The sequence below is a fragment of the Grus americana genome, chromosome 28, assembly GCF_028858705.1.
Source record: "Grus americana isolate bGruAme1 chromosome 28, bGruAme1.mat, whole genome shotgun sequence".
Taxonomy (NCBI): domain Eukaryota; kingdom Metazoa; phylum Chordata; class Aves; order Gruiformes; family Gruidae; genus Grus; species Grus americana.
In genome coordinates this window covers 5,708,844-5,729,202 of record NC_072879.1, presented here as the reverse complement: position 1 = coordinate 5,729,202, position 20,359 = coordinate 5,708,844, and the positions used below count along the sequence as shown (strand labels likewise).

At 49.2% G+C, this 20,359-nt stretch overlaps 3 protein-coding genes and 1 long non-coding RNA gene across 9 annotated transcripts in view; 1 reads left to right on the top strand and 3 right to left on the bottom strand.

Annotated features, from left to right (window-relative positions):
* Window positions 1-163: 163 nt before the first annotated feature.
* KLHL33 (kelch like family member 33) lies at window positions 164-4,996 on the bottom strand. 2 transcript variants are annotated; one of them, XM_054805538.1, is made up of 5 exons: window positions 4,990-4,996; window positions 3,590-4,117; window positions 2,402-3,335; window positions 1,839-2,009; window positions 164-1,257 (listed from the first exon to the last, which is right to left on the bottom strand). In XM_054805538.1, exons 2-5 carry the CDS (start codon window positions 4,110-4,112, stop codon window positions 681-683), a joined length of 2,205 nt encoding a protein of 734 aa, XP_054661513.1. In that variant the 5' UTR covers window positions 4,113-4,117; window positions 4,990-4,996; the 3' UTR covers window positions 164-680. The 2 variants fall into 2 exon arrangements, with proteins under 2 accessions (XP_054661513.1, XP_054661512.1); XM_054805537.1 differs by lacking the exon at window positions 4,990-4,996 and adding an exon at window positions 4,763-4,818.
* A 1,927-nt stretch (window positions 4,997-6,923) lies between these two features.
* Window positions 6,924-10,788, bottom strand: NDUFA11 (NADH:ubiquinone oxidoreductase subunit A11). The gene is made up of 4 exons (XM_054805921.1): window positions 10,631-10,788; window positions 10,379-10,471; window positions 7,930-8,052; window positions 6,924-7,117 (listed from the first exon to the last, which is right to left on the bottom strand). The coding sequence occupies exons 1-4, from the start codon at window positions 10,710-10,712 to the stop codon at window positions 7,005-7,007; spliced, it is 411 nt and encodes a 136-aa protein (XP_054661896.1). The 5' UTR covers window positions 10,713-10,788; the 3' UTR covers window positions 6,924-7,004.
* Window positions 10,789-10,973: 185 nt separating this feature from the next.
* On the top strand, window positions 10,974-15,652 carry LOC129197440 (uncharacterized). The gene is made up of 2 exons (XR_008574326.1): window positions 10,974-11,236; window positions 11,420-15,652. It is a non-coding gene; the product is annotated as an uncharacterized LOC129197440 (long non-coding RNA).
* Window positions 12,237-20,359, bottom strand: part of RANBP3 (RAN binding protein 3) — a 49,710-nt gene continuing 41,587 nt past the window's right edge. For 4 of the 5 annotated variants that reach the window (XM_054805915.1, XM_054805916.1, XM_054805920.1 and 1 more), the window contains 4 exons: window positions 19,541-19,661; window positions 18,813-18,955; window positions 16,847-17,027; window positions 14,490-15,903 (listed from right to left, as the gene is read on the bottom strand). In XM_054805915.1, the coding sequence (XP_054661890.1) occupies window positions 15,860-15,903; window positions 16,847-17,027; window positions 18,813-18,955; window positions 19,541-19,661 (489 nt within the window). In that variant the 3' untranslated portion in view covers window positions 14,490-15,859. Of the gene's footprint in view, window positions 15,904-16,846; window positions 17,028-18,812; window positions 18,956-19,540; window positions 19,662-20,359 lie in introns of all 5 variants that reach the window. The other variant, XM_054805918.1, reaches the window with a different exon arrangement.

The window sequence follows — 20,359 nt, the reverse complement described above, 5'->3', positions numbered from 1 at the left end:
TCTCCACACACCAAGCAGTCCAGGTCATTTCAGGAAGCCAAGACCTACCAGAACCACCTAGGAACCCCAAAACCCACAGGATCCCCCAGTGTCCCCCATCTATCCTGCCATCTACCCCAGAACCCTGGTACCCACAGGACTCTTCCCTCAGGATCCCCCACATACCCCAAGGTGCTTCCCAATCCTGAGACACACACCCCCTCTCCCATGCCCAATGAATGCAGGCACCCAGGTTCCAGTGCCATTCACCCACCGCTCCCCACGGGACCCAGGAATCCAGGCAATCATCATGGTCCCCACCACCATCCATCCAGCACACTCAGGCCATTGGTCTCCTGCTCTCCTGTTTCTTGCAAGAAGCACTTGGATGTCTGGGTTCAACAGCAGAAACAAGAAGACCAAGATGGGCAGTTCAGGAGCCACTTTTATTTAACCCAGTTATGGGGGATGCGGGTGGAAACTGGGGGATCCCCACCTCCCAGTGAAGGGCTCAGGGCAGGGGATTGCAGGGATGCAGTGTGGGGAGTCTTTGTGTCCCACGGGGTCCCCACATTCTAGGGCATGTGGGGTTGCTGGAACCCACTGTGGAGGAGATATCTGGGGGCAATTTCATCCCATAGAGGTGCCCATAGATGCTACCTGGGGATCCCAGTATGAGGTGCAGAGCTTTTAAGCCCCCCCTAAATATTATTGGGAGTGTCAGGCGATCTTGAGGGATCCTCAGGGTAGGTGGGGCCACGCAAGGCAGGGGGTACAGTGAGGACACAGGCTTGGAGATCAGTATAGGCATGAGGCAAGGTGCCCCGGGTGATCCAGCGCCGAGTGCCTGGCTGGTAGGCATGGATCAGGTGGGTGTCACGGTAGGTCTCATGACTGTACCCTCCCAGTACGAGCAGTTCCCCCCCGAGCACAGCTGCACCCCCAACTACATGGGCATGGGGCAGGGGGCTGAGGAGGACCCAGATGTCCAGCTTGGGACTGTAGACCTCAAAGGCTAGCTGGTCCCTGTAGCCAGTCTGCCCATCCCGCTGGCACAGACCACCAGCCACATAGAGCTGCCCACCTGCCTCCTCCATGATGTGTCCAGCTCGCTGGCCATTCATGGGGGCCAAGACTGTGGCAGGCGCACCCGGCATGTAGCGCAGCAAGGACGTGTGGCACTGGAACGCCTCATCACACCCCCCTGACACGTAGACGGCACCATCCAGGGCAGACGCTGCGTGCCCACACAGAGCCATTGGCAGGGGCTGGCACCTCCTGGGCAAGAAGAGAGGCAGGGGATGAAGGGCAGGGTAAGCAGGGCTGTCCCATGGTGACTGCCTGCCCAGGAGTTCCCCAGTGAGTCATGGCTCCACTGAACGCTCAGCAGGCAACGCTGGCCAACATCCAGTGAGCTCCAGTGGGCAGCGTCAGCTAACATATAATGAATGCCCAAGAGGCATCACTGTTCAACATTTTGTAGACCCCAAAAGACACCATTTGTCAACCCACAGTGGACTCCCTCAATGGACAATATTGGCCAACACCCAACAGAGCACCCAATGAATATAGCTGGAAGATTTTAAATGATTTGTCTCACTGGCAGATGGCCAACAGCCCCTCAGTGAATACTATTGGCCAAAAACTCATTCACCACCTCATAGGCAGCACTGGCCAACACCCAATGACCCCCCAAGGGACATGGTTGCTCAACACCCAGTAGACCTCTCCCAAAGGCCACTGTAGGTCCATTCTCCATTGGAGGCTCAGTGACCCAAAGACCACTCAATGGCACCACTGGCCAACGCAAGGGGCTGCTAGGGCAGAGGAAAGCAGGTGTCCAGGTGAACTGGTCTCACCTCCAGGTGTCATTGGCCAGGTCATAGCACTCCACGGTGTCTGTGCAGTAGAGGTCACCCGAGCTGCCCCCCAGGGCATAGATGAAATCCCCAAGTGCCACAGCGGCGAAATAGCTCCGCCCACAGGTCATGCTGGCCAGGCGCTCCCAGGAATCGTCCATAGGCTGATACCTGGGTTTGAGAGGTAAAGGGGCAAGAGACTACCTGTTACCTACAATGCCATGAGGTGATGTTGGCACCACTGAGGTCAACAACCAGCCAATCCCATAATGCCTTGAGGCCACGTGGTCCCCTTGCAGGGAATATCCCCTCCTTCTGGGCAATACCAAACCCATAATGCCCTGAGGCATCTCTAGATAGGGGCCTCCCTGCCCTATCCCTAAAAAGCCTGTAACATCCCTGAGTGGGAGGGCACCAATCCCAGAATGCCTTGGGGCCACTTGACCAACTGCAATGCCACAATGCCTTGGCTCCATGGGGCAGCTCTAGCTCTGTCAACACTTCCTCTGGTCCCACAATGTCCTGGTGCCACATGGCACTTCTAGGTCCTCTGTAGCTCTCACCTGTAGACACTGGCCAGGGTGTCACGGGCCCCATAGTAGCGCTTTCCACCCAGGACGTAGAGGATGTTGCCCACCACAGCTACAGCATGGCGGAAGCGTGGGCCATCAGGAAAGTGTCCCAGTGCCCGCCACTCCACCCGCTTCACCAGCCCCACAGCACTGAGGTAGCGGTGGGCAAACCAGAGGTGTCTGCTGGGCTTCCGGGCAGCCATGTTGGTCGTCAGTTTGTCTCCACCACAAACCACCAGCACCTCTTGCAAGGAGCGCACTCGGCATGGCAGCTGGGCCATGGGGGACAAACTTGCTGCCACAAGCTCATGGAGGACCTTTGGGTCAGCTACCCCTGCGGTCACTGATGGGACCTTCTTCAGCTCCTGGCCGGACATGAGGGCAAAGCGAACAGATGACAGGACTTCCTTGGCTAGATCTTCTTGGTCATCTCTATTGGCCATTAGCCACCGGGATGCTGCTTCCAAGGCCTCCAGTTCATGGAGGACATTGAGACCGTCAGAGCGGAGGAGGCGGATGAGAAGGTGAGCAGGAAGATCCAGGAAGGCCTGTGTGGCCACCACACTGGGGAAGGTGGCCAAGATGTAGTCCTCTGCTATGCGGCCCACCTGGGCCAGCCCATAAGTCACAGCAAAGGCCAGCACATCCAGGCCAGTTTCTGGGGTCAGGCCATGGGTGAAAACATCCAGGCAGAGGGTGAGCAGCCCCCAGGCCTGGTAGCGCAGGGAGGTCTCAGCTGCCTCCAGGACCGCGGGCCACGGCCCTGCCACAGCCCCTGTGTAGGCGAAGGAGAGGAGGAGGCGCAGCTCAGCTGGGGACAGCCCCGTGGCCAGCGGGGCGGCGGGGTCGTGGGTGGCCTCCCGCATGGGGCAAGTGAAGAGAGCCCGGAAGAAGTCACAGGAGCAGCTCAGGGCCAGGCGCTGAACTGGGGAGAAGGAGGAAGAACGGTGGGGCCAGTGGGGGGCCCTTTGCACCGTGCAGCCCCCTGAGAACTCAAAGTGTCCTGGTCCTCCCCACAGCCCCCAGCTCCCCTGAGGTGACAAGCCCTGCGGACACCTCTAGCTCCTCATCCCAGCCTACAGCCTCAGCCCCCAGTATCCCTGCCAGGGGACCCAGCTGTCCCAGCGTGCCCCGTCCCCCCTGCCCAGCCCTTCCCGGAGACCCCTGCCCCCGACTCACCTGGGATGACCTCGTCCCCTGCCCGGAGCTGGAGGTCACAGCCCAGGCCGCTGGCATGGAGTTGCTCCATGGCTCTTAGTGTCTCCCACTGCTCCTCCAGGGGCTCAGGACCCCCCTCCTGGGGGTCACTCTCCAGCTGCGGGGCACAGGCGGCCATCACCCGTGGGGCCCCCAGGACTCGGGCAGCCTCTTCTACCTCCTTCTCCCGGCCGTGGGGCACAGCTCCCCCGTAGGCGAAGGCCAGCACGGCCCGCCAGCCCCACAGCGTGGCCCCGGGTGGCAGGGGGACACGGGGTGGGGGGCCGTGGCGCAGCTCTCTGGTCCTGCCCTCCAGGAAGTGGAGGAAGAAGGAGCTGATGGAGGCCAGGACCACAGCATGGGCCACGTCACCCTCCGGGCCCACGGCCACATCCACCAGCTGTCCTGCGGTGCGGAGGTGGTCGGCCGTGGCCAGGAAGTGTCCAGCGTGGGCCCCGTCCCGCAGGTGCCACTGGGCTGGGGCTGGCCCCTCTGCAACCCACATCTTGCCTGTGGGAACACACAGAGCAGGGAGTCAGGGCGTCATCCCCATAGCCAGAGCCTCTGGTCCATGGCAGGTGTCCTGGCTGGGGACATGGGGTCCTGCTACTGGCACTGCCCCAGAGTGAAAGCCGCTGGATCCATTGCTAAAGCTTCTACCCCATAGCTGAGGCCACCAGGAACTGCTACTGCCCCATAGCTGAATTAAATCCCATTGGCAAAACTGAAGCCCCATAGGTGAGACCAACAGGCCGTGCCACTGCCCCGTAACTGAGGCTGATGTCCCTCATCTGCCTCATTGCTGAATCCTCAGGATGAAGCTACTGATGCATGGCCAATGCTGCTGCCCCAACCAAAAGCCACAGCCCCAAAGCTCAGGCCACTGTCCCCGATCAAACCCTCCACCCTATAGCAGATGCCACCAAGCCCTTCCCCAATCGTTGCCCCACAGTTGAAACTACTGGTGCTCCAACAGCGGCAAAGCCGCTGGTCCCCAGACCAGCTCCCCAGCGAAGCCACCTGTCCCACCCGTTCAGTGCACGGCAGCAACTGCTGTGCGCTGCCCGTTGTGTCTCGCGCTATCGCGTGTCGCGATGCATTGCACTGCGAGTTGCCTGTGACATTGCACGTCGTGCGCCCTTTTGCACCGCTTACTGTCGGGGCGCGCTGATCCTTGCCTGGCACGCTGTGTCACACCGTGGTGCGCTGCATGCTGCCACCCCCCTGCCCCATCACGAGTGGAGCCTCACGTGTTGCTCGCTGTGTTTGCATGGTGTCGCGTGTCCTTGCTCGGGCCGTGCGCTTTGCAGCCCGGCGCGGTGCGTGCCGTATGCCGTGTCCTGCATTGCTGCACAGCATGCCACGCACTCGTCCCCCCTTACCGCCTGCCGCCGCTCCGGGAAGCTCCTGTGACTCCCCAGGAATGCGTCCGGGTAATTATAGCCCAGACGGGACACGTGGCCACGGCCAGGAGCTGGGAGAGGCCCAGGCGGAGGGAGGTCCGAGGACCGGTAGCCCTGGGATGGGGCAGTGAGGACACCCGGGTTCCCTGAGGACAGGCAGTGGGGCGGGTGGAAGCTGCCAGGTTTTTTTTTCTCCTCTCAGGTAGTGGAAGGTGCAGGCAGGGCTGTAAACCCCAGGTTACCCTGGGCAGATCCTCTTGGGGGTCATCAGACACCCCCTAAACCTCGCTCACCTCCAGAGCCCAGGGTGAAGCAGAGCCCCCTCAAAAGTCCTTGACTGGGAGAGAAACAACCCCCCTGCTCCCCCAGCCCCACGGGGGGTGACACCCCCACCACTACGTGCTGTGCTCCCGGAGCCCAGCCCCACTGGCCCCCGCACCGAAGAGCCAGGGGTCCCCCAGCCCCGATGTCAGGGAGCACATGGAGACACCAGCCCCTTGGCCCAGCCCCAAGCGCCCCCAGGACCATCCTGCGCCCCCAGGACCCCACCAGCCACAGAGAGCACAGACCAGGGAGCAGCACAGCCTGCCATGGCTGTGACCATGTGTGTCACTGTCCCCTCCTCTGCTGTCCTTGGGTCCCCCAATCTCCGTGTCTCCGGTTCCCCTATCTCCTGTCCCCTGCCCTCACACCCCCCTGTGCTCCCCTATCCCACATCCCTGCTTCCCCCAGTGCCCTCATTCCCTATTAACTCGCATCCCTGTCCCCAAACGTCCTGTCCCCGTCCCCTCACGTTCCCATGTGTCTGGTTGAATTCTGCGTCCCCAAAGATGACAATTCAACAGCCTCTCCAAGTCTGTTTTTCAGCACTTATCTACCCCAACTGTGAGATTTTTTTTTTCCTTCTATCTAGTTAGACTTTCCCTTTCTGCAACCTGTGCTTCTTATTTCTCGTCCGTTACTGTGCACCTGAGCCTGCCTTTTCTGTAGCCATTAAGTTGTGAAAAAACGGTGTTAGATCAGCCCTCGACCTTCTTTTCTCTGGGCTACTGATGCAGTTCTCCTCACCTCTCCTCGTGCATCCTGTGCCTCAACCCTCTACTCCTTCATGGTGGCTTTGCTGGACATGCTTCACATATAAAACTCAACTGGACACAGCCCTGAGCAACCTGCTCCAACTTTGAGCAGGAAGAACTCTGGGGATCCCTTCCTACCTCAGCTATTCCCCAATTCTAACCCTGAAGTTGTAAGCTCTAGGCTTCCTTAAATGCTTCTCAGAGAAAGGCCCCAGGGTCCTAAACACCTTGTTGTGGGCAATCTGTACCTCTTTCCCCCATCCCAAATTGCTCATCCTCAACCTAGAGCCAAGCGCCTCTAGAAGGTTTGACTCCAAACCCTTACTGATGGACTCAGTGCGGTGCAATCCCAATCCCTGCCAAAAAGACAAGGGGGAATGGCCTGAAGCTGCAGGAGGGGAGATGGAGATGGGATGTGAGGCAGAAATTCTTCCCAGTGAGGGTGCTGAGGCCCTGGCACAGGGTGCCCAGAGAAGCTGTGGCTGCCCCTGGCTCCCTGGCAGTGTTCAAGGCCAGGTTGGATGGGGCTTTGGGCAACCTGGGCTAGTGGAGGGTGTCCCTGCCCGTGGGAACTGGATGGGCTGGGAGGTCCCTTCCAACCCAAACCAGGTTGGGATTCTATGGAATTACAGGAACAACTCCTAAAAGACCAGAAAGACAACGGTAATTGTACCCCTCAAGCTTGCACACGTAATAGAGACACGGAGGCAAAGTGACTTGTGCACGAAAAACAAATCTCAGCAGGAGCAGCAGATCGAAGCTTCCTCTCCAATGGCTCCACCTTTTTTGCATCTCAGCCCCAACAGGCAGACGATGTCAAAATTTTGTGACAACTGCTGATTTGACAGTATCTTTATTACACAATGTCTTATTACGTACAGCATTGAAAAGACAACTCACAGCGAGGACAGGCTACATCTACAGCTTGGGAGGTCCCGTCAGCCTCCAGCCCTCCTTGTTACCTATCTTCATCAGAGCAGCAGTAATTCCAAACCCCAAACATGCAGTGGTGCCAGTCATGTAACTGTGAGCTGGAAAAAACAAAGCAAACCATAAAAGATCTATTAGGGCACAAGTACTATACAGGAGATCTCGACAGACTCTGCAATTTTTCCATGAGCTGCTCGTAGTCCCTTGACCATCAGTAACGTCGTTTGCAAAGAAAAAACAGAAAAGCGACTCTTTTTTTTTTTAGATTTTCTCATGCTTTTAGCTTGCAGTTATAAGTATCAATATCTATAATCCACCACCCCATCTCCTTACACAGGCAATCTTAAATTGTGTATTTCAGTGACGAAAACAACAATCACTGCTTCAAACTCTCATCCCATCTTTAACGCTGAGTCTGAAAACACCTACAGAAAACAGAGCCGTATAAATATCTGCAGGAGCTAACCCAGCCTGACAAGATGCCATAGGAGCAACAGCAGGAAGATACAGCTTGTCCCTCAGAGTGCACGAAGAATTCACAAAGCAGATGACGTTGTTTTCTGTGTAAAATAAATCACATTTGTTGCCAAGAAAACATGGATTCCCACTACTACATCCTTCATACCCTGCAATTTCACGTTATTACTGGTAGTTATAACTGGCAGTACTGGGCCAGCTCTGTTTTCATTCTCTAAATCAGCTTGATGTTCTCTCTGGCCTCCTGTGGCAGTACGTATTTTAGCAGAGCTGTACAGCGGAGCGCCAACAAAAGTGACAGGAAACGGAATTCACGTGCCGAGATGAATCTTTACCAAATAGGCCTGACATCAAGATTATTTTACATTTTTCCCTAATAGAAAGTTTTCTAAAACCAGAGAGGGCTCATTTCATTACAGGCATTATCCACATTTACCTCTTGCACCTAAGACAGCTCCTGTTGCGCAGCCTCCTATGAAATAGTTCAAGGGGTCGTCCGGCTCCTCTCGGATTTGGGCACTGAGGCAGGTAGTTACGCCAAACACAGCTCCCAGTGTAGCTGTAAACAAGAGGCATAAAACCAAAACAAACCCCCTCAAGGACCTGACAATAACATACACACAAAGTACGTTGCTGAGACACGGGGTGCCGTACAACAGTTCCTCTGGGAGAAGAGAGGAAAATGAAGCCGCATCTGCTTTTTTGGTTACCCAGGGGCATCGTATCCTACCACCGTATGGTGAGACTCGGCATTCTGCAAGTCCCCTTCGGTTCCTTCTGGAACCTCCCCTGGTCCAGCCACCTCTGTGCCACGCAGGTCCTGCGCAAGCAGGTCCAGCTCGGCCGTTCGCTGGATCCCCGGGAACCCTGCGCGGTGCCAGCGCACAAGGCAGGTGCGTTCCAACGGCTGCGGACAAAAGCCACCGCATCCAGCTTGGTTATTAGCTCAGACTTAATTAGACCCCCTCCAGATGAGGCAATGGGGCAGCCCCCAAACAGCCAGGGGTAAGAGAAGGGAGAAGCAGGTGTCTCTGTAGAACACTCTCGCAGGGTGCAGGAGACAGCAGAGCTCTGTTTGGGCTCTGGCTGAAGCTCAGCTCACGACTCCCTGTGAACCCAGTCGCAGGGATTCAGGCGGAGAAACCGGGATGGCTCTGCTCTCCTTAAGGTCGGTTTGTCCCAGCACTTCACTCCTCGGCCTGCCTAGGGCTTGCAAGGACTTTTGGACAGCAGAAAAATGGACCGTGTTTGTACTTATTTTGTAAACTGACTTGGATTTTGTAAAGTGATTTCATACATAGAATTAAGAAATTGCAAAGCAGCGTTGTCTTGTCCACTGAATTACACACCTCATCCCATCAGACCCTACATCTATCTAACTGAAAAATTTGCAAATAGCTGTGTCAAGCAAATACACTAGAAGGTTTTCTTTGTTTGTAATACAAGTTCTTGATCATGAAATGTGAAACTGGCTACCAGGCACCATCTGCAGATTTCAATTCATTTTTCTTGGGAACAACAAAAATGTCCAGGATAAAAATTTTCAATCTCTATGGTAAACTAGTAAACCACAAGCTCACGTCAGAAACCTCTGCTGTTTTTCAGCAGAAAATGCAATTATACTGATCCTAAAATGAACTACCACTGAAGAAACAAAACTCACAGACCAAGGGCTGTATTTCAGCTTCCCTGCTCGGACCGAGGAGTCTGTAGGCAAAACACACAGATGGCTGCAGACCACAAGTTCTGGCCCCTTAACGCTGGGCAGGATAAGCCCTTCCTCAGGTGTGAGAACTGGCGAGAAGATCCAATACACTGGTTTAGGATTACCGGATTTACTGAAATCACAATTGGTTACATTATCCAGTCCATTATAATGACCTTTTACGGCTCAACTCATTACAGGAGATTCCAGGTCCTGTGTTAGAGCTGATCAACTCAAAAATGCAGATCTGGACCTTCCAGTTCAGAGCACTAGTGCACGGGGAGAAACAAAGGTGACATCAGCCATTAAGTGAGACTGAAAAACAACAAGAGTTTGGTGAGAAGAAAACTGCGCACTTGGCCACGGGGCTGGGGGAGCTTCAGCCTTGCAGATCTGCACCTTGCACCTGGACAGCTGCCTCCGTTCCTGCTTCTCCCTCCGGTGTCCACTTTCTCTTCCAAAGCACACACAATTCAAGGCAACCGCATAGTTTCTTCTCAGCTATACAGCACGATGAGAAAACCTCCACATTTATTTTCCTTTTGCCATCAAAAACATTGTGTTAGCTCTTCAACAAGTGCGATTATTTAAGTGCAATGCCTAAATATATGAAGCAAAAAAAAAGTTTGCTCCCAGTATACTTTTGTCCACAAACTAACTGTGTTACAAATACTGCAAATAAAGAACACGTCTTTAAATAAAGAACGCGGGAGGCAGAGACTGCCTCAGATGCATCTTCGGCCCGAGCTGACACGGCCGTTCTTCCGTCCCAAGCGTTAATCCAGGAGTTTCTTTTGCCATCACCCATGACTACCGGTATTACGTTATCCGGCAGAAAATATTATCCGCGTACGAGTAACTTCTATTCTATTCTAGTACGATCTGACACATAAATAAGCGGCGTGCTGGAGGAAACACAGCAAAAGGAAACACCAGCTGTAAAGCTTTGCACTTCTTCCGAGTCACTTTAGCACCGCGGCTCCCGGCTTCCACCCTTACCGTAACTACCCGCCTCCGAGCGCGCCGAGGAGCAAAGCCAGCCCATCCCCAGCGCAAAGGCGAAGGCGGAGGCCGAACCAGGCGGCCTCACCGGAGCTGCCCTGTGCCGGGGCAGAGCAAGGCGGCCCCGGGGACCGGCCCGACCCGGCAGCGGGGACGCACGGCGGCCCCGGGCCCTTACCCATGGTGACGGTGTCCGTAGCCGCCATCTGCAAGGCGGCCAGGGCCGAGCTGGGCTGCAGCAGTATAATGCGGTAAGCCGTCCCGACCAAGCCTGCAATACAGCACGGCGTCAGTCAGCGCAGCCCCGGCCGGCGGTACCCGCGCTCCCGCCGTCAAGCCCGAGCCGGTGCCGGTAACGCTCCGGGACCGCCTTCCCCCCCCCCCCCCCGCCTCCCCGGGCCCCTCAGCCGCGGTCCCCCCCGATCCTCACCCGCGGCGGCGCCGACCCGGGTGGTGAACCAGGTGCGGCGCGGGCACTCCTCGCCCTCGGGGCCGTCCAAGTACCCCGCCATGGCGCCGCAAGGGCACGGACCCGGGCACCGCCGGGCTCTCGCGAGAGGAGAGGACGGGACAGCACCGCCCCGCCTCACCCGCCATGGCCGCGCCGCCCTCTTCGCTCGGCGGCGGGCGGGGACCGGGGCCTGCGGGGGGCCGGGGGTGGGCCGGGACCGGGGCCTGCGGGGGGCCGGGGCCTCCCCCGGCGGTGCACAGGCCGTACGCTCTCGTTCCGGCATTTCCTGCGGTGGGTGCCGCGGGTCCCGCTGGCAGGTTCCGCTCGTACCCTTGGAAATCCTTCAGACAAGTGATTGTAATTCATGCGTTCGGCTCAGCCCCAGCCCGTGGCTCTGAAGGCGCAGCTCTGTGTCTAAACCTAAACGACGTACCCTTCCGAGGGCCCTGACCCTCTCATTTTAAGCTGTCCTCAGGCTCCCGAATGCTGTAAGACACGGCCTAGGCAATCAGTGCTCATTAGAGAACTGTTACAATAAGATGTAATTTATCTTACTATAAGCGGGCAAGTTCCATATAAATCAATGTAAGTAACATTACCTTTAAAACATCTCGCTTTACTCCAAATATTTTATTATTAACTGTAGACTATGGCTACAAACATGTTAATACTCTCTGTATTAGCTATTTCCCTTAACTGTTACGGGGGGGAGCAATTTGCCATTGTACTATGAGCTGCAAATAACTTCGTTTCCCTCTAACTTTTTAGAAATGCGGAACCACCCACCGGGAAGTCACATTCAAAACATCTCCCCATCCTCCTCTTTCCAGAGCTGTTTACGGCCTTAATCAATAGACCTCCTGTCTGCTGCTAAACTCACCCCCCAAACTCTCCGGGAGCAGAAACAGGAATTGTATCCTGTCTGCAGAACAGACTACGCTAGGGAGCGACTCTCCAGTGGTCGATATAAAAAGCATTTCCCATGTGCAATCAGTCCAGGCTGAGGCTTGGCACAGACTGCCCAGGGAACAGGTACCAGCAGCAATGTCCTCCAGCGGGGCTGGACACCTCCCGTCTCTCGAACAGGACATCACTACTTCACTCTTCCTAGGTTTCATGAGGAGCTGAAGGCAAGCCACCAGAATTCAACCAGGGATGGCTCCTTGAATTCAAGTCCCAGATCTCCTTAGAAAAGGCACTCCCTGCCCACCCTGACAACAGAATTACCAGCATTCTGGATGACAAGGTCAGCTTCCCCATCTTTAAGCCCTTGAAAGGAAACTCTGAATACTACCTTTAAACAAGAGACTTACAGAAATTATCTTGGAGCATTTCTTTGCAAGATACCTGTACCAAAACCGAGGAGATAGGAATTAAGATTGACTAGTTTAGCAATTCTCTCTTAGCGCCTCTGTGGCTCCGTGCTAATCCTCATGGGGAGGAAAAAAAAAAAGATTACCCTGGAAAATTAAGATACCTTTATAAGATTCTGTCTGAATTTATCTGCTACCCACATAATGGACTCTAGAGTTCAGTTTAAGCATGTCAGTGCACAGAAAGACCAAAGAACAAGGGGAGAAAAGCACACAGTGAAAAGTCAGTTTAATGACATCTTGCATGACAAATTATGGCAATTATCATAATTGGAATTCCTAAAACTAGAGAAGATTATGGGGAAACATGGTAAATTTTCAAATACTTAACATGTTTCTAGAAAGGAAATAAACCATTTTCTACACTCACTGGGAAAAAAAGAGGCCAACCTGCAGAATGGGACGCATTAGGAACAGTCATTTAATGGCAGCAATACCTAAGCAATGGAATCGATACCTCCGTGACCGGGAAACCGGGAGAGTCATTACAGAGTTGGGGTTTTATTCCTGCAGGCTTCTAACGATTTGGCCATCCGCCCAGCCTGGTTTCAGTGGAGGGCCGCTGAGGACTGGCTTATTTAGATCCTTCCCTGCCCTGTCTTCTCTGAAGGAGTGCATCATGCACTGGGAACGGGACTACGGAAAGATGATGTAACTACACAGTTTCTTACCTTAATGTCTGTATTTCCTGTGGATGTAATCTTACGGGTAAGAGGTTTACTTCTGGTTTTAGTAACACCACCATTCTTGCAACATTTTCCTCATCAAATGTGCTCAACTTTATTATACTCTTCAGTATCTTTTTTTTTTTCCCCCTGGAAAATTTGAAAGGCTGTGCCCACATCAGTCAGCAGCCAGAACAAGATATACAGTAATTGCTAACAACATCCCTACGTTAACAACAGACCTAAGAGCAAAGATGCAGCAGGAGGGTGGTGCAAGCAGAAGATTGTTGTAAGGCAGCAAACCCGGTCATCAACAGCCATGGCCAGCACAGGAAATACAGCGCAGGGCTCGGGGTGTTACGTTTGACTTGTTTTCTGATAAAAGTTTTCATGTAGTTCCTACGTACAGTCTTACACAAATCTTTCAAAACACATGGGTATTATCTGGCTTTACCTGTCTCTAGTTTACTAAGGCTTAAAGCAGAGAGTGAGAGAGTTTTGCTTTGGCCTAACATCTTGTTGGGCAGGGCATGAACTCAATCTATGGCCAGTTCTGTTAGTGGGTCGCACTAATATTTTCCTCTTCACTATAAACATATATGCAAAGCTTACAGCTGAAATAAAATTTGTATCAGTAAGTAATTGCCAGATTTTTTTAGAATGCTGTAGGTGATTGTGTATCACCACTAAACCCCAGAGCAAGCATGCTTATTCCATTTTTCTGAATCTTCACGCACCATCAATTTCGTTTTAGGTAAAGCACCTCAAAGTGAGACTCTGCGTAGACCCCACGGAGCTTGGGACCAGGAAATAACACCTGCTGCTCCACAAGTCCTGCTGACCAGGACACCTGATTAATCTTCTTTATGCTGACAACAAGCAGCTTTATGCTGCAAGGCTGTGTGAAAAGAGTAGTTTAAAATCTGAGTATCTCAGCGTAAAAAGATCAAGATCCAAAATGCAGATCACTTATTTGAAAATAGAGAAGTTCCCCAGACCTTGTGACACAGAAATTGTGTGGGTGGGCATTAGGAAACATGCTATGCATCTGCTAACGAGCTGTGTGAGAAGGGGTGCATCAATAGGTTTGTGCAGGGTTAAAAACCCCCATAACTCTAAGGAAAAAAAAAACAACCAAAATGCAAAAAAGTACGAGCAGACAACCCAGAGAGATCACAAATGCAGCGGCACAGCTCATCATTAGCCCTTTTCACTCCCTGGAAAAGCAATCCAAGATGTTCCTCCAACCAGCTATCAAGAAAAGCAAAGCAACCCCTGCCCCAACAGCTTAAGTCTCCAACCGTGGTTAACAATGGACAACAGGCAGAATTAAACACGTTCGACTGACAGTGAAGAAAAGCGTGTTTCATTAAAATAGAGGCAATAAGGACTGTTTTGCTATTTGAATAATTTCAAAAGTTGCTTTTGTGCTAAAACCTGGGGTTTCATTTTCAATTCATGCTACATTAAATGCTTCTTCCCCTTTAATTTTCTTTTAAGTGGTGCATTTTAGGTCTCCTTAACCTACAGGAGAAAGAGCAAGCAAGTGAGAAATTATCTACCAGTAAACTATTTATAAAGGAAATAGAACAGTTTGGGGAATTTACAAGGGAAAGTGACCTGGTCACTGTTCTTAGTGACTACCAAATTCCAACTTTGCTGGACGAGAATATACCATATGTTTTAATAACAAAATAAAACTCAACTTTCACACAAAAGGCCCAAATTATTAGAAAACATCCAAAGCAAAAAGTGAATTACGGTTACAGTAGGAGTACTTCAGAATTACACACAGGAAAACACATTCTTTCTTTTATTTTGGTGGAACAGAATACAATATCCTTCAGCCCAAACTATTCGAAGCTGGCAATATTACCTTTTTCTTCATGCTGCAAGACTTCAGGAAACAGAACAGGGACAGGAAGGGTTAGAAGTTAATTTTCTATTTAAGGCTGTTAATTCAGCAAGATATTTAAAAATGTACTCAACTTTAAGCATGAATAGTTGCATTGACTTCAGTAAGATTATTCACATGTAGTAAGTCAGGCAAGTGCTTAAATGGCTTGTTGAATCAAGCCATTAAATGAGAGCTGCTTTATTATACAGATTTATTTTAATGGCTGACGGAGCTCATTACATGAGCCTATTTTATTCTTCCAAGGGCTAACAGCTGTTTCCTCATCAACTTTTCTGAAGGTGTAACCTGTATGCCTCCTACACTTTACTGTAGCCACAGAAATATATCATTTTCTAAGAAAAATTGTATGCAACATCTATTATATATAGTGGCTTAGCTCTCCCTTAAATAGTAACAGAAAAGAACAGTACAAAACAATAGTTTCACTTTTTCAACAGACAAGAGCATCTTATTGAAAAACTAAAATAAAAAAGTATCACCACAATATAAATCCCCAAATAACAATAATGAAATGGGAAGAAAGAAAAGGATTTAGCAAAACGTCCTGTGGACTTTAAAGTCTCTTATTACCGCATTAAAAAAGCTTTTCTGGTGAACCACAATGTTTTGTTTCTCTCTGTTTACAAACCCACTAGACAGGGAACAACGGTGTCCACAACCTACGTTGGGATTAAAAGGTAAAAATATAATCTGCCCCATCTGCAGTCCAAAAAGAGAATGAACCCAAGAGGGCAGTCAGTGAGCGTAGGAACTGGTGAGGACACAGTTTCCCTGCAAGTGGCAGAAACTCGTAAGGGAGAGTAGGGGTTATGAAAGCAGAATTCGAGTTGGAACAGTGTCGGAAAGTTCTATCTTGGAGGCCTGCAAGACATGAACTACTGAAGAAACAGTCAAAAGGTCCCAATGAAAAGCTGTGACAAGCTGTAATGTGCCATTTCAATTACAAGGATGAGGGGAAATGTTTGTTGTTTTTGTTGGTTTTTTTTTTGTTGGGGGTTTTTTTTTTTTTTTTGCTCATCAATATGATGAGCTTTCACGTCCCAAACCACATTCAGGTAGTTTCCAAGTCTGCTTTTTTTGTGTGGAATCTACTGATCCAGACCAAAAAACCAAACAAACAGAACAGGGATGCACAGTTCTTAAGTCCTGGAGCCTTCCAACACTGCCTGAAATAATAGCTGGCCTGGGGTATCCAGAGATGCCTGCAAGATGGTGTTCATAGCAGCCTTGCAAGCAGATCGGCTCACATCTGCTATGTGCTGCCAACGTTCTGCCCATCACCTTCATCATTAGGACCTGAAACAAACAAAGTAGTTCTTTGTCATAAGAAATCTCTTGTTTCTTGCCTTACAATAAGAGACTCTACCTGAGAAGCCTACAGAAGTCTCAGATTCAGGATTTCAGTGACAGACAAGAACTGTAGAGTTCTCCCTCCCCCACCCCTTACATCTTCCTTCTCCAGATTACGTTCTGTCCACTTCAGAATTTTATGTTCTTGACTAATTTGGTTTAGGGATCCTGTAGCATCCCAGAACCTAAACACTCGAGTTTCCAGCCTCTTCAATCCACTCACTACTTTTGTTTACATTCATTTCTTTTCTTCCCCTGCAGTGAATAAGGATAGAGGACTGGTCTCTGTCAAAGGTGGGATTTTCTAAGCTGTTAGAAAGCAAAACACAGAGGATTCCCAAGTCAAGAGTATAGAAGGAAGCCTTCCTCAAACTGAAGACTCATGCTTTTTTAAAAATTATGTTCTCCTCATGTACAACAAAATTAATTACATTCTTTCCATGCCCCTTTGTAAACCTTCTGATTTCCAAACAGTGTACTACTCAAGGGTCAGTCTGGATCCTGCCTGCTGAAAGTAGCCCAAGACAGTCCTCTCAGGGCACGTGCAAGCCTAGGCCATGCTGAAGGCAAAAATGTAACTCACAACAACCCCTTAAAAGTCTCAAACAAAGCTAGAACTAATTGAAGCACAGATAACCTCTGCTAAACTGTGACACTAACTCAGACAGAAGCAGCACAGGGGACGTTTTACCAGTTTGGAGAAGTAGCAAGAAACAGTTGCATTCAAAAAGGCAATTCATGCAATGAGTCTTATTCCAGACACACCTGTGAGAAGTAACAGGCCAGAAGTACATCTCTAATATAGAACTACAGAGAGGACAGTCTGCTTTAAAGAACAACAGAGAAAGATGTATGGAAAAGAGGAAATCCCATTATCTTTCTTGCTTACCAGTTCCAACAGATCCTGAAGGTGCAATGACATCATCATCACTGTCTTCCTCATTTGATTGCGTTACCTCTGGCTCAGGTGCTACATTCTTGACTTCTTGCTCTTGTTCCACTCTACTCCGCAAGGCCAAGATCCGATGGTGTAATGCAGCGTACAACTGCCCTGTATCTTTAGAGCTTGCCTACGTTTTATAATATTCAGAAACAAGAAAGTGGTGCAAAGAATTAGAATAAAACACTGCTTATGTAATACACACCAGTCATGCCCAATTTCACCATGTACTTTTCAGTTTTCTCATGTAGGGTTTTTCAAGCTAGGTCAGAATGGGTTGTGGTATCCATTGCAAGATGCCAGATACACTAAACTTTGATGGTGAGAGTATATTCCCCTCTGCTCAGCATCAACTTTCTCTAATATAACCAGTACTAGCTGATTTTATATAACCTTCTTCACCCAGGAGTCACACAGCTCTGCTGACACCTCCCAAAAGCTTACGCTAAAAAGATCTTTAATTTAAAAGTTTGTCTTGCACAGATTCTTCCAGGTTTGTCAATCACTCAACTTCACATTTTAGTTAATCATAATGAAGTAATTTGTTTCATGAGGCACTGACATAAAGCTGTAGCAGATGGAAGCATTTGTGACAACTTATCAAGGAATATATCTCTTTTACACTCAAAGGTTAATGGCCACTTCATGCCTTCCAAAGAATCAACTTCTAGGCCTACTGAACTAAGTATTTAATGGACATTATTTAAAAGGAAACTCCCTTCGAACACTATGAAACTGTCTTCACTATGTCAATTAACTCCTCATATTAACTACTAATACCATTACTTCAAGTTAACTGTAAGGTAACGATCCCACTTCTCAGATTCTTTCATAAATATTGTTTCCACCCTCCGCATTTGTCACTTAAATCTGTCACCTCTATATTTGCACAATTTCCCTGCAATGAGCTGTAGTGAATAAGTTATTCCATACAAGACACTTTTTATTAATACTAAAATCAATAGTGAATAACCTGATGGCAGATTAACTCAAATTCTTAAAATCTGGGAAAATGCTGAAAAAACACTTATCCATTAATTTCACTGCTTTTTCTTCATCAATACATACTCAGTATCATTAAGTTCCACTCTGGGACTCCGGATCCCAGTCCTACAAACCTAATGTCACAGGGGAAGCTGACCATTTGTTGCTGTTCTCTTAATTTCTGATCCCTAAGAACACTTAATTCTTTAGCAACCCCTTGTGTACAATCAGTGTAAGCCAAAAGAATGTGTTCAGACCTCTCAAAATCTGTAAGTGCTCTTAGCAGACATTAGAGAATGACCTTTCTTTCTTGCTGACTTTATCTCCCAAGTGTTCTAGTAATTCTAATTGGGATTGCTGTTTTCCCATTTAGCAAGCACAGAAATCATATCCACTGTTCTGCTACTGCTTGGAATACTCTGTATTAAAAGAAAGTCAAAGTTAAAATGTGTTATCCTTAACTACTAACTCAATGTTCTTGACAGATATTGTTTCACTTCCAGTGCGCTCCTATACATCCACCCACACCGTAGATAAGACAATGACAGCTGTCCCATGCTACGAGTTCTGGTAGACCTAATTTTGGTTACATAGAAATCTACGAAATGCCTATTTCCCGTGATAGCAAAAAAATGATTTGCATTAACCTTACACTACAGTTATAGTCTCAGTAGGTGTGGAACAGATCCCATGACTCCATGGTCAACGCTTTGGACAATCTGGCTTCCTAGGACAGCCTTTTATGGGGCATTTCTTCACATCTAGTACGGCTTTTCAGACAAGCAAAGCCTGCCAAGCCCCTAGTCTTCGGGGAGGGTTGGGGGTAAGGAGGTAGGGTTCAGAGAAGAATGGGAATGTTACCTCAACTACAACTTAAGCAAGCACCAATTCTGGTATGAAGGTTAAGATGTAAACAAAAACCAGTACTCACTGATATAAGAAAAACTTTAACTCCCTGGTCCTCCGTATCCATGGCAGTGATCCGGATACTCTTCTCACTGGCTTTATCGATCTGCATCTGAGCCCAGAGCTTGGTATTTAAGATTAACCTGAGGCTCCCCTGAGTCCTCATCACTAAAGCCAACATACAAGATTAGTTAGGTGGAAAAAGACGCAACGTGAAGCTTAAAACAGCCAAGATGGCTTTTTATTGTGTAAATGTTTAAGTCTCTTTACAAAGAATATTAAGGGAAAGCCATTAAAACAGGAATCACAACTGCTAATCAGAAGAATGTAGGCTAATCAAGATTATCAGTCACGTCTAAAGATATTTAGTCTGTACGTTAATACAGAGTTCAGCAGTTGGATCCGAGCTGATAATCTCAGGCTAATGCACATTCCTGCCAGTCTGAACAGTCGTGCACTATTCAAAGAGACTTCTCCCTCACAAGCACCCCGTCCCAAAAAGCAAAGAGCCCAGATCTGAAGAACATGACCATAAATTTCTAGTCAAATATTCTAGTTGCTAAACGTAGCTTGCTTTTGTAAGGGGCGGGAACTGGCACATTTACTGCAATAAAAGGATGTGAAAAGGTCCAAACTGCTTCTGAGTTGCCGTAGCCAAGATGTAACCTAAAGTCGATGCTGCTGTGTGCCATGGAAGCATCCTATGAAAACAGCACTGTCATCCAGTACCTCGTTTCCCCTGGCTCCTCTTACCCAGCCGAGACTGTAATGTTCCATCATCTGTGGAGGCCATATCATTGAGTCTCAGAAGTCCTCGCCCTCTTTCCACCCAAGACTGAGAGATTTTATCAAATACAAACAGCTTGCACTGAATCTGTAACAGAAAAATATATAACAGTGGTTGACTGAAGTAATAATATTTCATATTTAGTCACCTACAGCTAGTTAAAGAAAATTCAGATTTTATATTGGAATTTTAAACTGTTTATAGCTGTGGAAACCAAAGTACTCGTCTTCTCTTTTGCAATAAGTTCCTCAAAATATGCTGTCTGGTTTCCTACGGTTTTATTAACAGACACTATATATTCTTAATGGATACCTGTGTTCAAGATCAAACAACAAGAACAATTTTCAGATAAGGTACAAACTTCCACAGAGGAAACTTATTGTGATAAGAGACTGGGTAAGAATTATCTATAGTCTTAAATCAGTCAGTTCTTTTAAAAGTCTTAGGTGTGCTTTGCACCACTGAGGCTGGTATTTGTTGCTGGGAAGACCCAGCACAATGAAAGCAAAGCAAAATTCTTCCTGTATTAAGGAAGAAAGGATGAACAAACAAGTTAGCTCATTATTAACTCAAAGCCTGACCCACACAAAGTCATAAATAAACAAGAGGTATTTTTCCTGCCTTCCTGGTTCATCAGTTTGAAAAAGTACACCTTTTGTACTTTCTAATGGTAGGACTGCTCCTGCTTCCCAGAAAAGCTCCCTTTCTCTTGCCCTGCCAAATATCTCTACTTTATATCCCCCAGGAAGCATCCAGGAGTTTCTGAATTACATAGAAACAGAGAA

Excerpts from the sequence above, each read along its gene's own strand:
- KLHL33 (XM_054805538.1), bottom strand. The coding sequence starts at position 4,112 with ATGTGGGTTGCAGAGGGGCCAGCCCCAGCCCAGTGGCACCTGCGGGAC. Across the intron at positions 2,010-2,401 it reads ACCCTGGCCAGTGTCTACAG|GTATCAGCCTATGGACGATT; the intron begins GTGAGAGCTACA and ends TCTCAAACCCAG. Across the intron at positions 1,258-1,838 it reads CTGGCCAATGACACCTGGAG|GAGGTGCCAGCCCCTGCCAA; the intron begins GTGAGACCAGTT and ends CTTCTTGCCCAG.
- NDUFA11 (XM_054805921.1), bottom strand. The coding sequence starts at position 10,712 with ATGGCGGGGTACTTGGACGGCCCCGAGGGCGAGGAGTGCCCGCGCCGC. Across the intron at positions 10,472-10,630 it reads CCGGGTCGGCGCCGCCGCGG|GCTTGGTCGGGACGGCTTAC; the intron begins GTGAGGATCGGG and ends GCTGTATTGCAG. Across the intron at positions 8,053-10,378 it reads TACGGACACCGTCACCATGG|CTACACTGGGAGCTGTGTTT; the intron begins GTAAGGGCCCGG and ends TCTTGTTTACAG.